Source organism: Dryobates pubescens, chromosome 28, assembly GCF_014839835.1.
Source record: "Dryobates pubescens isolate bDryPub1 chromosome 28, bDryPub1.pri, whole genome shotgun sequence".
Lineage (NCBI taxonomy): Eukaryota > Metazoa > Chordata > Aves > Piciformes > Picidae > Dryobates > Dryobates pubescens.
Genome location: NC_071639.1, coordinates 2,030,381 through 2,046,886, shown reverse-complemented (window position 1 = coordinate 2,046,886; position 16,506 = coordinate 2,030,381). Strand labels below are relative to the sequence as shown.

The following is a 16,506-nucleotide window of genomic DNA, read 5'->3' as shown; positions in this document are numbered from 1 at the left end:
GGGGAGCAGCTGAAGGAGCTGGGGATGGATAGTGTGAAACAGAGGAGGCTGAGGGGAGACCTCCTGGCTGTCTACAGCTCCCTGAAAGGAGGTTGTGGAGAGGCTGCTGCTGGTCTCTGCTCACAGGGAATTAGTGACAGACCAAGAGGCAATGGCCTCAAGCTGCCCCTGGGGAGGTTCAGACTGGCCATTGGGAAACATCTTCCCCAGCAAGAGTGGTCAGGGACTGGAATGTGCTGCCCAGGGAGGTGGTGGAGTCCCCAAGCCTGGCTGTGTTTCAGGGTGCTTTGGCTGTGGTGCTTGGGGCTCCGGTTCAGGGGTGAGCCTTGCAGAGCAGGGTTCTGCCTTGGACTTGGTGATCCTGAGGCTCTGTTCCAACCAGGCATTGGCATGGGCAGGAGTAAAAGGCTGCCTTAAACCACACTGTCCTGAAGCATGGGGCTGAACAGAAGCTGTTAGCTGCAGGGCTGGGGTTGGATGTTGTCCATTCTTGCCTGCAGGTCTGTGGCTACAGAATCCGGCTGCACTTCGATGGGTACCCAGACTGTTACGACTTCTGGGTCAATGCTGATTCCTCAGACATCCATCCTGTTGGCTGGTGTGAGAGGACAGGGCACAAGCTTCACCCACCCAAAGGTACTGTGGAGTTGGCAGTGTTGGTGTTGCCCACAGCTCTCAGCTCTCTCTCATTCTGGAGTTACTTGGTTTTTTTTTTCCTTTGGCTGTAACTTGTGTGTGCATTTAGAGTATCTGGGTGCAGCAAGTTAAAACTCTACTTGATGTCTTCCTAAAACCTGCAAGTTGAAATCCTGCCCTTTTATTATTCAAAGGAAACAGAACAAAATGTGATTCATGAGGTGTTAGGAAAGCAGCCTAAGCACCAAACCTAGACCCCAAATGAATGCTGACTGCAGATGACATGGCAGCATGCTGGGGATGTGTGTGAGGTCTCACAGGCAGCTGAGAATCCTTCAGTGGAAGCTCTTGGGATGCTTCCATTGCTAGGACTGAACCCATAACAAGTGAAGAATTACAGAAGCATGGAGTCAGTGCTGATCACCATCACTGTAGATGTGTTGGCCCAGACTAGCCAAGGTTGTGCTCTTGTTTCAGAGGGCAAGCTTGAAATACAGAGAAGAGTTTTAGTTTCCAGGCTCTCTCTAGACATGCTGCCTCCTGGGGATCTTCAGTTCTCATCACAGCCAGGACAGGGGAGGTGGAGCTCAGGGACAGGGCAGTGATCTTGTAAGAAACACTCCCCAGCTTGTTTTGCAGGTGGATTTGAAAGTGAGCTGGCATCTCCTGAGCTCTTGCCTGGTGCTTTGTTTATATGACTGTTCTTCCTCCCAGGTGAAGATTAGGAGCAGTTCAAATGTCAGTCCTGGCCAGTTACAAGAAGCTAATAATGTGCAGCTCAAGCAAGCAGAGTGTTTCCCTTGGTTGGCTTGACATTTTCCTAAGGAAGCTCAGCCAGCCCTAAATAAAGAACATGATTCTGCTTTGTAAGAGAAGAATGGACAAGCTTCAGCAACTTCCTTGTGAGCTCTCTAAGCTCCTCTGGAGTGTGTCCTGCTAAAATGTCTGCTAGTGCAAACCAGGGCTCCCTGAGAGACTGCCTGAGCTGCTGCTGGGCTGGAATTCCTAATGACCTAAAGCCCACACTTTACCAGAGGAGTTTAGTTAACATGGGAGTAAGGAGCAAACAGTGCAGGATGGCTGCAGGTTGGAAGTTAGGGACCACAGCTCTCATCAGTTGTGGTCAAAGGACCTGCCTGCAACCTGTGTGCCTGTCATTCCTTGCCCTTCTCTCCTCCTTTAGGCTATAAGGAAGAAGAGTTCAGCTGGCCCTCCTACCTGAAGGCATGCAAGGCTCAGGCTGCTCCCAAGTCCCTGTTTGAGAACCAGAATGCAGTGAGTACTCACTTGTTGCTAATGCTGTGGGAAGTTGCTGGGATGCTCTCGTGCTGTTGTAGGGTTAAATTGTGCTCCCCTAGCCCCCAGCAATCGGAGACTCACCCCCAGAAGATGGAGAGTCACCTCCAGCCCAGCCCAGGAAGTTTGGAAGCCAAACTGAAGCAATGTGTACAGAATGAACTAAACATGAAATTCTGGGTTGGGATTAACCCACCCCCCCCCCAGCTAATCTGGAGATAACTCCCCCCAAAACCAAATCACCAGAGCAGCTCAGCTTGGGGTGGAAGCAGATGAAGCTCTATTTACTAGCAAGCTGCAATCCAGAGATAGGAAATGCAGTGAATATGCAGCAAATGTACAACAGATGTACAGTACAGATAGAGTTGCAATGTATAAACAGCACAAACTCCTCAGACCCTCTGGACCTATCCAGGGGGAACCATTCACCTCCTCCCCCACTCCCTCCCTCCTTCCCTCGACCTCACACAGTAGTTAAAACAGAGATCCCCTGCAAGGCCATGGAAGAGAGAGAAGCAGAAGTGACAGGAGAAGAAAAGAGCAAGAGCTGTTTGTGCCTCTTCACAGGAACACAGATGTCAGGGGTTGGAAGGGACCCAAAGAGATCACCAAGTCCACCCCCCCTGCCAGAGCAGGACCATACAATCTAGCTCAATAAGGTTGGGAAAGACCTCAGAGATCATCAAGTCCAACCTCCCCCCAGCCTCCCTGGGCAGCCTGTGCCAGTGCCTCACTGTCAGGAATGTCTTCCTAATATCCAATGTCCCAAACACCACCCTTTGAACACCTTTCCCCTGCCTCCCTCCATCACTGGATCAAGGAGGATCTCCTAATGTGTGTTGCTCTGGCAGTGCTGATGATGCAGGCTTCTCCCTGTGAGGATTTCTCAGCCCTGTGTTTACAGCCAGTGTTGGTGCAGGGCACACCAGGGCTGTGCTGCTGCTGAGCTGGGGAGGAACCAGAGCTGGTTAAAATAAAGAGAGAGAAAAAGCCAAGCAATCACAGAGCCATGGAATCAGGAGGGTTGGAAAAGACCTCAGAGATCATCAAGTCCAACCTATGACCTAATACCCAGCACCTCCTGACAACTAAACCATGGCTCCAAGGGCCACATCCAAGCCTCTCTTGAACACCTCCAGGGACTGTGAGTCCACCACCTCCCTGGGCAGCACATTCCAGTGGCCAATTCCTCTCTCTGGGAAGAGCTTTCTCCTCACCTCCAGCCTAAACCTCCCCTGAAGGGATGGATTGTGGGAGTTGTAGGCTGTGCCTTTAACATTTTTCACAGATCTTGGGCTGAAAAGTAGTAAAATGTGACCAGATCACTCCTGGGGGTGAAAAGGAAACCAAACAATCCCATGGGAGAGCTGTCTACCATAAGCTTGGTTGTACCAAAACACTTCCTTCTCCCTCCTTGCTTCTTTGCTCTGGAGAGATCCTAACTTGCCTCTGCTTGACCTGGGCTGCATTGGTTTGGTTAACTCCTCTGCTCCTTTCTCCCTTCTTTTGTACAGGAGGGTAAGGGGGGGCAGAGAGGGAGAAGCTGGTAGCTCCCCCTGGTCTTTGACCAGAGTTCTTGTGCTGTTTATTGATTGTACATCCCTGTAACCATTGTAACTCCTGGATATTCTGTCCATATTCCTTGCACTCCAGTGTAGACTGTAGTTTTGCCTGTAAATACAGCTCCCATTTGCTTCCAGCTGGGCTGGGCTGGCAAAGGTAATGTTGGGAGGGGAATTTCAACCCACCACAGAGGTGAACTTATCTGTGGAAGTGAATCACTGGGGTTGGAGCTTGGTGATCTTTAAGGTCCCTTCCAACTGAAGCCATTCAGTTTGGTATTAACTGCTCTGCTCCTTTCTCTTGTACAGGGGTGTCTGGGGAGGCAGAAAAGAAGAAGCTGGTAGCTTCCCCTGGTCTTTGGCCAGGAGGGGTTCTTGTGCTGTTTGTTAACTGTAAACCCCTGTAACTATTGTAACTCCTGGATAGTTTGTCCATGTTCCTTGCACTCCTTTGTAGGTTGTAGTTCTGCCTGTAAATACAGCTCCCATTTCCTTCCAGCTGAGCTGCTCTGGCAATGGTAATGTTGGGGGGGGAGAGGTCTGTGGACAGGTTGGACTTGATGATCTTTGAGCCCTCTTCCAACCTTGGTGATTCTGTGATTCTGTGTTCTTCACTGAGGGAGTTGTTAGCCATTGGAATGGGCTGCCCAGGGAGCTGGTGGAGTCCCCATTGCAGGAGGTATCACAGAAACACCAAGATTGGAAGAGACCTCTAAGATCATCCAGTCCAAGCTGTCACCACCAACCTCATGACTAAACCATGGCTCCAAGTGCCACATCCAATCCCCTCTGGAACACCTCCAGGGATGGGGACTCCACCACCTCCCTGGGCAGCACATTCCAATGACGAATGACTTTCTTGGTGAAGAGCTTTCTCCTCACCCCCAGCCTAAACCTCCCCTGGCACAGCTTGAGACTGTGTCCTCTTGTTCTGCTGCTGGCTGCCTGGGAGAAGAGACCAAACCCCACCTGGCTACAACCTCCCTGCAGGGAGTTGGAGAGAGCAAGAAGGTCTCCCCTGAGCCTCCTCTTCTGCAGGCTAAGCAACCCCAGCTCCCTCAGCCTCTCCTCACAGGGCTGTGCTCCAGACCCCTCCCCAGCCTCCTTGCCCTTCTCTGGACACCTTCAAGTCTCTCAATGTCCTTCTGAAACTGAGGAGCCCAGAACTGGACACAGGACTCCAGGTGTGGCCTAAGCAGTGCTGAGCACAGGGCAGAATGACCTCCCTGCTCCTGCTGGCTGCACTCTTCCTGCTGCAGGCCAGGATGCCCTTGGCCTTCTTGGCTGCCTGGGCACACTGCTGGCTCATGTGTAGGCAGCAGTCAATCAGCACCCCCAGCTCCCTCTCTGTTTGGTGTTCAAGAGGGGGTTGGACGTGGCACTCGGCGCCAGGGTTTAGTCATGAGGTCTGTGGTGGCAGCTTGGGCTGGCCGGTCTCTGGGGTCTCTGCCAAGCTCGGTGACGGTGTGCAATGCCTGCCTGCAGACGGTGATCCCCTCGGGGTTCCGCGTGGGGATGAAGCTGGAAGCGGTGGACAAGAAGAACCCAACCTTCATCTGCGTGGCCACGGTGACAGACATGGTGGACAACCGCTTCCTGGTGCACTTCGACAACTGGGACGAGAGCTACGACTACTGGTACGGGGGGCGGGCTGGGGGGCGCAGGGGGGCCCCTCGGGACGTGCACCTGAGCGTCCTGAGGAGGGACACAACAGTGATCAGGGGCTTGGAGCAGCTCTGCTGTGAGGAGAGGCTGAGGGAGCTGGGGGTGCTCAGCCTGGAGAAGAGAAAGCTCCAGGGAGACCTTAGAGCAGCCTGCCAGGACCTGAAGGAGGCTACAGGAAGGCTGCAGAGAGATCTAAGAGCAGCCTGCCAGGCTTACCAACTGGACAGATGGGCAGAGGCCAACAGGATGGCATTCAACAAGTCCCAGTGCCAGGGGCTGCACTTTGGCCACAGCAACCCCAGGCAGAGCTACAGGCTGGGGGCAGAGTGGCTGAGAGCAGCCAGGCAGAGAGGGACCTGGGGGTGCTGGTTGACAGCTGCCTAAACATGAGCCAGCAGTGTGCCCAGGGGGCCAAGAAGGCCAAGGGCATCCTGGCCTGCATCAGGAAGAGTGTGGCCAGCAGGAGCAGGGAAGTCCTTGTGCCCTGTGCTCAGCACTGCTTAGGCCACACCTTGAGTCCTGTGTCCAGTTCTGGGCCCCTCAGGTCAAGAAGGACATTGAGAGACTTGAAGGTGTCCAGAGAAGGGCAAGGAGGCTGGGGAGGGGTCTGGAGCACAGCCCTGTGAGGAGAGGCTGAGGGAGCTGGGGTTGCTTAGCCTGCAGAAGAGGAGGCTCAGGGGAGACCTTCTTGCTCTCTGCAACTCCCTGAAGGGAGGTTGTAGCCAGGTGGGGGTTGGTCTCCCAGGCAGGCAGCAGCAGAACAAGAGGACACAGTCTCAAGCTGTGCCAGGGAAGGTTTAGGCTGGAGGTGAGGAGAAAGTTCTTCCCAGAGAGAGTTGTTAGCCATTGGAATGTGCTGCCCAGGGAGGTGGTGGAGTCCCCATCCCTGGAGGTGTTCAAGAGGGGATTGGATGTGGCACTTGGAGCCATGGTTTAGTCATGAGGTCTGTGGTGACATCTTGGACTGGATGATCTTTGAGGTCTCTTCCAACTTTGGTGATACTGTGGTACTGTGATACTGTGACCTGAATGGGCTACAGGAGAACTGGGGAAGGAGTTTTGACAAGGGCTGGGAGTGACAGGACAAGAGGGAATGGGTGGAAGTTTGAGGAAGGTAGATTCAGACTAGAGATGAGGAAGAAATTCTTTCCAGTGAGGCTGGTGAGACACTGGCACAGGTTGCCCAGAAGGACTGTGTTTGGTGTTCCCCAGAGCCACCCCTCCAACTGCCTCAACACAGGAAGGACATGAAGCTGGTGGAGCAGGTCCAGAGGAGGGCCATGAAAATGATCAGGGGCTTGGAGCAGCTCTGCTGTGAAGAGAGGCTGAGGGAGCTAGGGATGTTCAGCCTGGAACATCCTGGAACAGTCTCAAGCTGTGCCAGGGGAGGTTTAGGCTGGAGGTGAGGAGAAAGTTCTTCCCAGCAAGAGAGATTGGCCATTGGGATGTGCTGCCCAGGGAGGTGGTGGAGTCCCTATCCCTGGAGGTGTTTAGTAGGAGGCTTGATGGGATGCTTGATGCCATGGTTTAGTTGATTAGATGGTGCTGGTTGGACTTGATGGTCTCTGAGGTCTTTTCCAACCTGGTTCTGTTCTATTCTATTCTATTGTATTCTATTCTATTCTATTCTATCCTATCCCTATCCCCATCCCATCCCATCCCTATCCCATCCCATCCCATCCCATCCTATCCCTATCCCCATCCCATCCCATCCCTATCCCATCCCATCCTATCCCTATCCCTTCCCATCCTATCCCATCCTATCCCATCCTATCCTATCCTATCCTATCCCATCCTACCCTACCCTATCCTATCCTATCTTACCCTACCCTACCCTATCCTATCCTATCCTATCCTACCCTATCCTATCCTATCCTATCCTATCCTACCCTATCCTATCCTATCCTATCCTATCCTATCCTATCCTATCCTATCCTATCCTATCCCATCCTACCCTATCCTATCCTACCCTACCCTACCCTATCCTATCCTATCCCTTCCCATCCTATCCCATCCTATCCTATCCTATCCCATCCTACCCTACCCTATCCCATCCTACCCTACCCTATCCCATCCTACCCTACCCTATCCCATCCTACCCTACCCTATCCTATCCTATCCTACCCTATCCTATCCTATCCTATCCTACCCTATCCTATCCTATCCTACCCTATCCTATCCTACCCTATCCTACCCTATTCTATCCTATCCTATCCTATCCTACCCTACCCTACCCTACCCTATCCTATCCTATCCCATCCTATCCCATCCTATTCTGTATGGCAGTGTGGCTTGCTGTGCACCTCAGGACACATCCCATAACATCTTGGGCAACATTTTGGGCAGTCCTGAACTCAGACCATCCCAGCTGTGCACTTGGCAGGGGTGAACTGTTCTGACTTCTGCACTAGATGGGGCTGCAGGATGCTTTCTGTGATTCTGTCCTTTTTTAAGCTCTGACAGGAGACTTCTCCCAGGCAAGTTGAGTGAGTGGCACCCTTCAGGCCGTGTTAGCACTGGCAGCCAGCACACATTGCTGTGTGAGGGCTTTTGGAGGGATAATATCTTCATTAGGGATGGTACCTACATTTCCTGAAGGGGAAGGCAATGTGCCAGGAGGTTTGTTTGCCCAAAGGGGAAAAGAAACAGTTCTGTCAACACAGAAAGCATGAAACACAGAACATAGCCTAGAACATAGATCTTAGCTTAAAGGAAATGCTGCTTGCTAACTGCAGACTGTGTCCAGATCTGCAGGTGGAGACCCAGCTGGAAACTGTCTGAAACAATCAGTGGTATGGTCATTGTCATTATTAACAGCAGGCATTGTCAGCAGCTTCTCTGGACCTCAAGTCCATAGCATCACAGAATATTGGGGGTTGCAAGGGACCTCCAGAGGTCATCCAGTCCAAACCCCCCTGCCAGAGCAGGGTCATAGAATCACAGAACTGTCAGGGTTGGAAGGGAGCTCAAGGCTCAGCCAGCCCCAACCCCCTGCCATGGGCAGGGACACCTCACACTGCAGCAGGTTGCTCACAGCCACCTCCAGCCTGGCTGCAAACACCTCCAGGCAGGAGGCTGCCACCACCTCCCTGGGCAACCTGTGCCAGGCTCTCACCACCCTCCTGGGGAACAACTTCTTCCTCACAGCCAATCTCAATCTCCCCATTTCTAGTTTTGCTCCATCCCCCCCAGTCCTATCCCTCCCTGACAGCCTCAAAAGTCCCTTACTTGGAGTCACCCAGGGCAGGGCACACAGAACACATCCAGGTGGGGCTGGAAAGGCTCCAGAGCAGGAGACTCCACAACCTCTCTGGGCAGCCTGCTCCAGGGCTCAGCAGCCTCACGCCAAAGAAGTTTCTCCTCAGGTTGAGGTGGAACCTCCTGGGTTCCAGTTTGTGTCCATTGCCTCTTGTCCTATCCCAGGACCACTGCCCAGAGCCTGGCCCCTTCCTGCCCCCCACCCCTCAGCTATTTGTAACCATTGGTCAGATCTCCTCTCAGCCTTCTCTTCTCCAGGCTCAACACCCCCAGGGCTCTCAGCCTCTCCTCCCCACACAGCTCTTCCAGGCCCTTCAGCATCCTTGTAGCCTCCATTGGACTCTCTCCAGCAGATCCCTTTCCCTCTTGGCCTGGGGAGACCAGAACTGGACACAGTATTCCAGATGTAGCATCACCAGGGCAGTGTGGAGGGGGAGGAGAACCTCCCTTGACCTGCTGGCCACACTCTTCTTAATGCTCCCCAGGTGACCATTTGGCTTCTTGGCCACAAGGGCACATTGCTGTCCCATGGAGAACTTCTTTGCCCACCAGGACTTCAGTGTCCTTCTCCACAGAGCTGCTGTCCAGCAGGTCACTTGAATGAGCTGCAGATAGGAGAATTAATGAGCTGTATGGATGAAAGGGACTATGGGGAAGATGTAAGAGAGCTCAAAGTGTCCTACAGGAAATCCTGAGTCTTTCCATGTCTGAGTCTCCCCCTGGAACATGCTCTCATGCCATGAGCTAAGGATTGTTGGCCTGTTCCTGCCATGCAGAGCAGTGCCCCCTGCCAGGGGCTCACATTGCCAGCTGCCCATGGCTCTCATCAGTGCCCAGAATCACAGGATCACCAAGGCTGGAAGAGTCCTCAAAGATCATCAAATCCAAGCTGTCACCACAGACCTCATGACTAAAGCATGGCACCAAGTGCCACGTCCAGTCCCCTCTTGAACACCTCCAGGGATGGGGACTCCACCACCTCCCTGGGCAGCACATCCCAATGGCGAATTCCTCTTTCAGGGAAGAACTTTCTCCTCACCTCCAGCCTAAACCTCCCCTGGCACAGCTTGAGACTGTGTCCTCTTGTTCTGCTGCTGGCTGCCTGGGAGAAGAGACCAACCCCCACCTGGCTCCAACCTCCCTGCAGGGAGTTGCAGAGAGCAAGAAGGTCTCCCCTGAGCCTCCTCTTCTGCAGGCTAAGCAACCCCAGCTCCCTCAGCCTCTCCTCCCAGGGCTGTGCTCCAGACCCCTCCCCAGCCTCCTTGCCCTTCTCTGGACACCTTCAAGTCTCTCAATGTCCTTCTTGACCTGAGGAGCCCAGAACTGGACACAGGACTCCAGGTGTGGCCTAAGCAGTACAATTCCTTCCTGGCTGAAACTGTTCCTGCTGTGTGAAGAGCTGCATTTGACTGCCTTCTTTTCTCCCCCTCTCTAGGTGTGAGGCAGCCAGCCCCCACATTCATCCTGTTGGATGGTGTAAAGAACATAAAAGGACTCTCATCACCCCACCAGGTTTGTATCTTGCTACCCCTCTGCAAGGCTGAAGGAGGTTGGCAGCATTCAGACTCAGAGTCAGCTTACTGCTGCCTCTCCTGATGGTTTTGTTTCTGTAACTAAGAAGTTTTGGGGGCAGTTCTGAATTTTTTTCTTTGCAGGACATAATCTAACTGAGGTCCAACAGACCTCAGGGGTTAAGGGTGCTCCAGTGCAGAGGCAGCCAGCCATCAAAGACAGCTCTTGGAGTCTGAGCAAGGTTGTGGTCTTGGCTGAATGTATTCATTTGTCTGGACACTCCCATGGTGAAAGCACCTTCCAGGGCTGTGGAGCTGTTCAATAAGGAGAGCAAGGTCATGTGGACTAAACAGGCAAGGTGATGGGTTGAGAAGATTCCTTCCCTGATGAAGGAATCAAACAGGTGAGGGCTCATTGGAAGGGAGGAAACACAGTGAGAGGCAGCAGAGAAGACTGAAAGTGCATTCAGCAGTAGGGAACAGGAGATCACTCTCTTTCAGGAGGGCTGTGTGTGAATGTCCTGATGCAGACACCACCATCTGTGGTCTGAGAATAGGGAGAACTGGAATGGGACAAACCCAACTTGATCAGTCTGGAAAAGGTGTAAGGAATATGTCAGGAGCTGAAAGGGAGAGGGAAAGGTGGAAGGAACATGTCAGGAGGTGAAAAGGAGAGGAAAAGGTGGAAGGAATATGTCAGGAGGTGAAAGGGAGAGGGAAAGGTGGAAGGAATGTGTCTGTCAGGAGGGGAGAGGGAGATGGAAAGGTGTAAGGAATATGTCTGTCAGGAGGTGAAAGGGAGAGAGAATGGTGTAAGGAATATGTCAGGAGGTGAAAGGGAGAGGGAAAGGTGGAAGGAACATGTCAGGAGGTGAAAGGGAGAGGGAAAGGTGGAAGGAACATGTCAGGAGGTGAAAGGGAGATGGAAAGGTGTAAGGAATATGTCTGTCAGGAGGTGAAAGGGAGAGGGAAAGGTGGAAGGAACATGTCAGGAGGTGAAAGGGAGAGGGAAAGGTGGAAGGAGTGCTCTGGAGTGATGCAGAGCTCCCACTGACAGAACAGGCAGGGGTCAGGAGTGCTCTAGGGTGGTGCAGAGCTCCACTGACAGAGCAGCCAGGGCTCAGGAGTGCTCTGGAGTGGTGCAGAGCTCAGCTCCCACTGACAGAGCAGCCAGGGCTCAGGAGTGCTCTGGAGTGGTGCAGAGCTCAGCTCCCACTGACAGAGCAGCCAGGGCTCAGGAGTGCTCTAGGGTGGTGCAGCGCTCCCACTGATGAGGTCTGCCTGCAAATGACCCAAGAGAGGAGTAGGTTTGCAACCCTTCACTGCATTTCTTGAGTGAAGTGGGCATGTGTTTTCCAGGCCACACTCTTTCTCTTCTCATCCCCAAAGCAGTTGTGACTTTTTTTTCCCCCTTCTGACTTCTCACTGCTTCTTCTCAGTGTATGAGAAGATTGTGGAGCTTTTTACCCTACCTGGGGGGATGTGTCAGGGCCAATTGAGAGTGGCCCTTGCTTGTAGTTCCCTTACCCACCTGAAGCCTAAACCAGGGCACTGCTACCCCCTGTAATTCAGCCCTTCATTATGTTCTGCACTGCAATGTCTCATTTTGCTGCCATCTCTTCTGTGCCAGATTATCCACATGCAAAGCATTTCTCCTGGGAGAAGTACCTGGAGGAGACCAGCTCCTTACCTGCACCTGCAAGGGCCTTTAAAGTGGTGAGCAGATGCTTGTCAGTGCATGCAACCCCTGAATCCATGCCTGGCCTGCCTGTGTTTGCAGCTGTCATGCAGTTAAGAGGCTGCACAGCAGCTGGTTTGTTTTGTGGCAGCTTCCTCTCAGAGATCAGATCCTCCTCATTACCAGTCACTGCTGCTTTACATTCCTTGTTGCCAGTGGGATTAAATGCTGCACAATGTTGCTAGTGAATGCCATTTGCTGGGGGAAATTGCTGCCTAGTTAGGGGAAATGATGAGGGAGCTCCTGAGGCAGCTGAACATCTTTGGAGCACAGACATTGCTGGCAGCACACTGAGGATGCAGCCATGACCACAGGAGGTCAGCCTGGTTGCCCATCTGGTTCAGTGCCATGCAGAGAGACCCTGGGCAGCCTGGAGAGCTGGGCAAAGAACAACCCAATGAAGTTCACCAAGGTTAAGTGTAGAGTCCTGCACATGGGGAGGAACAGCCTCAGGCACCAGTGCAGGTGAGGGGTGGCCTGCTGGAGAGCAGCTCCACAGAGAAGGAGCTTGGAGTCCTGGTGGACAAGAAGCTCTCCATGGGACAGCAATGTGGCCTTGTGGCCATGAAGGCAAATGGGTCTCCTGAGGTGCATCAAGAAGAGTGTGGCCAGCAGGTCAAGGGAGGTTCTCCTCCCCCTCTGCTCTACCCTACTGAGACCACAACTGGAGGATTGTGTCCAGTTCTGGGCTCCCCAGTTCAAGAGAGGCTGGGAGCTACTGGGGAGAGTCCAGAGGAGGCTACAAGGATGCTGAAGGGGCTGGAACATCTGGAAGCTCTAATTAGCAGAAAGTTAATAGGATAATTAGGAAGGATAATTATTTTCAGCTTCACATGTGGAAGCATTGTAGTGACACCACAGCTGGAGTGCTCCCTCCAGGTCAGTGCTCCCCAGTGCAAGAGGGACAGTACTGGAGAGAGTCCCATGAAGGCTATGAGGATGCTGAAGGACCTGGAAGATCTGTGTGAGGAGGAAGGGCTGAGAGCCCTGGGGCTGTTGAGCCTGGAGAAGAGAAGGCTGAGAGGGATCTGATCAATGGTTACAAATGTGTGAGGGGTGGGGGGCAGGAGGATGGAGCCAGGCTCTGGGCAGTGGTACCCCATGACAGGACAAGGGGCAATGGATGCAAACTCAATCACAGGAAATTCCATCTCAGCATCAGGGGGAAAAAAGTTAATGTGAGGGTCCCAGAGCCCTGGAGCAGGCTGCCCAGAGAGGTTGTGGAGTCTCCTGCTCTGGAGCCTTTCCAGGCCACCTGGATGTGTTCTGTGTGCCCTGCCCTGGGTGCCCTGCTCTGGCAGGGGGTTGGACTGGGTGATCTCTGGAGGTCCCTTCCAACCCCTACTCCCCTGTGCTTCTGTGACCATTCCAAGCTGTGCCATTCTGCTGAGTGACCTCTGTGTGCTCTGGCATCAGCTGGGCTCCCCTTCCTGCCCCCCAGCTGAGGGCAGTGACTCCTGCTCTGGACACCTTGAAGCCCCACCTGGATGTGTTCTGTGTGCCCTGCCCTGGCTGATGCTGCTCTGGCAGGGGGTTGGACTGGGTGATCTCTGGAGGTCCCTTCCAACCCCTAACATTCATTGATTCTATGACTGGCAGTAGCCAGCCCCTGGGGAGACTTTTATTCCTGTGAGCTTGTGACTAGGGCCCCTGGGCAGCCCCCAGGGACAGCTCCCCAGCTTCACCATGGTGTCAATGGGCAATATCCTTCTCTTAGAGCTTTGTGCTTGCTGGTTCCCTGCAGAGGCACTCAGCTTTCCTGAGCTCTTAGCATTTCAGTGGGGAAGGTGGGCTGCTCAGTCACGCACCAAGGCTTGCTTTAGGGAGCCAGCACCAGCTGCCTGGCAGCTCCCAGTGTCTCCCTTTTTGTCAGCTTAGGGCCACTCATTCTGAGTACCACTTTGCCTAGAGCTGGGTTAACCAAAGCAGGAGTGTGGTGCTTACAGCAGTGCCTGGGGACAGCAGATCCTCAAGAGTTTATAACTGCCTGCAATTTCCACCCCAAGAATGTGTCTCCATTTGCTGTTCTCTGCAAGAAGACTCAAGGATTGGGAAGGGCTTGGGTTACAGTTGAGGGGTACAGACCTTGGCAGAGCAGTGGAGCACTGGGGCTTTGGCTGCACCAGGCCAAAAGCAGAGTTTCTTTCACTCTCAGAGTATCCATGGTTGAGGTTCTGCCCCTTGGGTTCAGGGAGCAGCTACCCTGCAGGGCTTGGCAAAGAGAATGTGGCACCAGTGGCCCCCTGGTCTGCACTGGGAAGCTGAAAAGGGCATGGCACAGGTACTGCAGGCACTGACAGTGGAACTGGGAAAGCACTGGTGGCATGGCTCAGCACTGGGCCACTGGACCAGAGCAGCTGGGGATGGTGTAGGACCTAAACAGTAGCATAGCCAAAGCCATCTGGCTTGGAGGATGGAGAGGAGGGAGTCAGCTCTGCTTTGCCTTTTGGTTTCAGGGCCTGAGGAGTTCCCCTCCCTGCTTTCTGTGCTACCAGAGTGGGAAGCAGATCAGTGCTGACTGTGAGGAGCAGTAAGGAGGCAATTCCTTGGAGACAAAATGATTGACTGGGAGTGAGGGTAACTTGGGGCTGTTCAGCCTGGAGAAGAGAAGGCTCTGGGGAGACCTTAGAGCAGCCTTCCAGTACCTGAAGGGGGCTACAGGAAAGCTGAGCAGGGACTTTGGACAAGCCTTGGAGTGACAGGAAAAGGGACAATGGATTGAAGCTTGAGAAGGGGAGACTGAGACTGGAGGTTAGGAAGAAATTCTTGAGAGTGAGGGTGGGGAGACCCTGGAGCCCAGGGAGGCTGTGGCTGCTCCTTCCCTGGAGGTGTTCCAGGCCAGGCTGGATGAGGCCCTGAGCAGCCTGGGCTGGTGGGAGGTGTCCCTGTCTGTGGCAGGGGGTTGGAGCTGGATGCTCTTGAAGCTCCCTTCCAACCCAAACCATTCTAGGATTCCAGGAATCTCTGATGGCTTCCTGGGATGTTTACAGTACTTTGGCTTGTGTTATGGGAGACAAGAGGGTTCTGCAGCTGGGGGAAAAGCTCTGATCTTCTGGGAAGTATTGCAGGGCCAGAGAGGCTGTTTTCCTGGAAGTCTGAAATGAAAGCCAGGCCAGGGCCTGGGTCTGTGCTCCTTTGAAATGGAAATGCTTTTTGCTTTAGAGTTCCCAGCTGTAGGTGGCAAAGCCAAAATCTGCCATGCCTGAGACCCTTTTTGTTTAGCCAGAAGAGCCTTGCAGACCAGCCCTGAGGGGCTGCTTGCTCTGAGCAGGGGCTCTTGCACCAGGCGTTGCGAAGGTCTTCAGTGGGAGACACAAAAGCAGTGATGGCTCCACCAAACCGCAGCCTGAGACACCTGAGCAAGTCTCCTGCAGGCACTTCCACAGGCCTGAAATGCTGCTGGTGTGCAGCTTCATTCCCTTCTGCACTGAAACTGTTGGTCAGGGTCACAGAGTGCTAGGGGCAGGCCCCCGCCAGCCGCTCCCTGCCCACCCGCAGCAGGAAGGCGCAGCCCCCCACGCCGAAGGGCTTCCTCACCTCCAGCACTGCAGTCACTGCCCTCAGCTGGGGGGCAGGAAGGGGAGCCCAGCTGATGCCAGAGCACACAGAGGTCACTCAGCAGAATGGCACAGCTTGGGATGGTCACAGAAGCACAGGGGAGTAAGGGTTGGAAGGGACCTGCAGAGAGCACCCAGTCCAACCCCCTGCCAGAGCAGGGCACCCAGGGCAGGGCACACAGAACACATCCAGGTGGGGATGGGAAGGCTCCAGAGCAGGAGACTCCACAACCTCTCTGGGCAGCCTGCTCCAGGGCTCTCTGACCCTCACAGCAAAGAAGTTTCTCCTCAGGTTGAGGTGGAACCTCCTGGGCTCCAGTTTGTGTCCATTGCCTCTTGTCCTGTCCCAGGACAGCACTGCCCAGAGCCTGGCCCCTTCCTGCCCCCCACCCCTCAGGTATTTGTCACCATTGATCAGATCCCTCTCAGCCTTCTGCAGACTCAACAGCCCCAGGGCTCTCAGCCTCTCCTCACACAGCTGTTCCAGGCCCTTCAGCATCCTCATAGCCTCTGTTGGACTCTCTCTACCAGATGACAGAATCATAGTATCAGTCAGGGTTGGAAGGGACCACAAGGATCATCCAGTTCCACCCCCCCTGCCATGGGCAGGGACACCTCACACTAGATCAGGCTGGCCAGAGCCTCATCCATCCTGGTCTTAAACACCTCCAGGGATGGGGGCCTCAACCAGATCCCTGTCCCTCTTGAACTGGGGAGCCCAGAACTGAACACAGTCCTCCAGATGTGGTCTCTCACCAGAGCAGAACCTCCCTAGACCTGCTGGTCACATTCTTCTCGATGCACCCCAGGATACCTTTGGCCTTCCTGGCCACAAGAGCACATCACTGGGAAACGTCTGGGGAAGCTTTTCTGCAGAATTCAGGGAACACCCCAATGAGTTTCCTTCCCTGCCTGTTTGGAAGGCTCAACAGCAGAACCTGAAATGCCACAGCAGTCCCTTCGTTTCTCTGGTTTAATTGCACTGCTCTGAATGATCCCTTGGATTTGGTGGAGTGGGAGGGCAGATGTGAGCCAAGGAAGGCCAAAGCTAGCTGGGGATTTGCTGTGCTTTGCAGCTGTGTGAGGTGTTGGAGGCTTTCTGCTGTTTCACTGCATGTTTTGTCTTGTTTTGTTTTCTTCTTTTCCTAGAAACCTTCTCATGGCTTTCAGAAGAACATGAAACTTGAAGTGGTTGACAAGAGAAACCCTGTATTTATCAGAGTAGCAACTATTGTAGATACTGATGACTATAGGATAAAAGTAAGGCTCTCTCTCTTTCTCTA

General features: G+C 53.6%; 1 protein-coding gene across 1 annotated transcript in view; it reads left to right on the top strand.

The window, feature by feature from the left end:
- The window catches only part of L3MBTL3 (L3MBTL histone methyl-lysine binding protein 3), a 111,764-nt gene that overhangs the window by 69,276 nt on the left and 25,982 nt on the right, over nucleotides 1–16,506 (top strand). Inside the window, exons 9-14 of the mRNA XM_054174053.1 lie at nucleotides 501–636; nucleotides 1,820–1,911; nucleotides 4,980–5,131; nucleotides 9,853–9,929; nucleotides 11,559–11,644; nucleotides 16,373–16,483. Of these exons, the coding sequence (XP_054030028.1) occupies nucleotides 501–636; nucleotides 1,820–1,911; nucleotides 4,980–5,131; nucleotides 9,853–9,929; nucleotides 11,559–11,644; nucleotides 16,373–16,483 (654 nt within the window). The remainder of the gene's footprint in view (nucleotides 1–500; nucleotides 637–1,819; nucleotides 1,912–4,979; nucleotides 5,132–9,852; nucleotides 9,930–11,558; nucleotides 11,645–16,372; nucleotides 16,484–16,506) is intronic.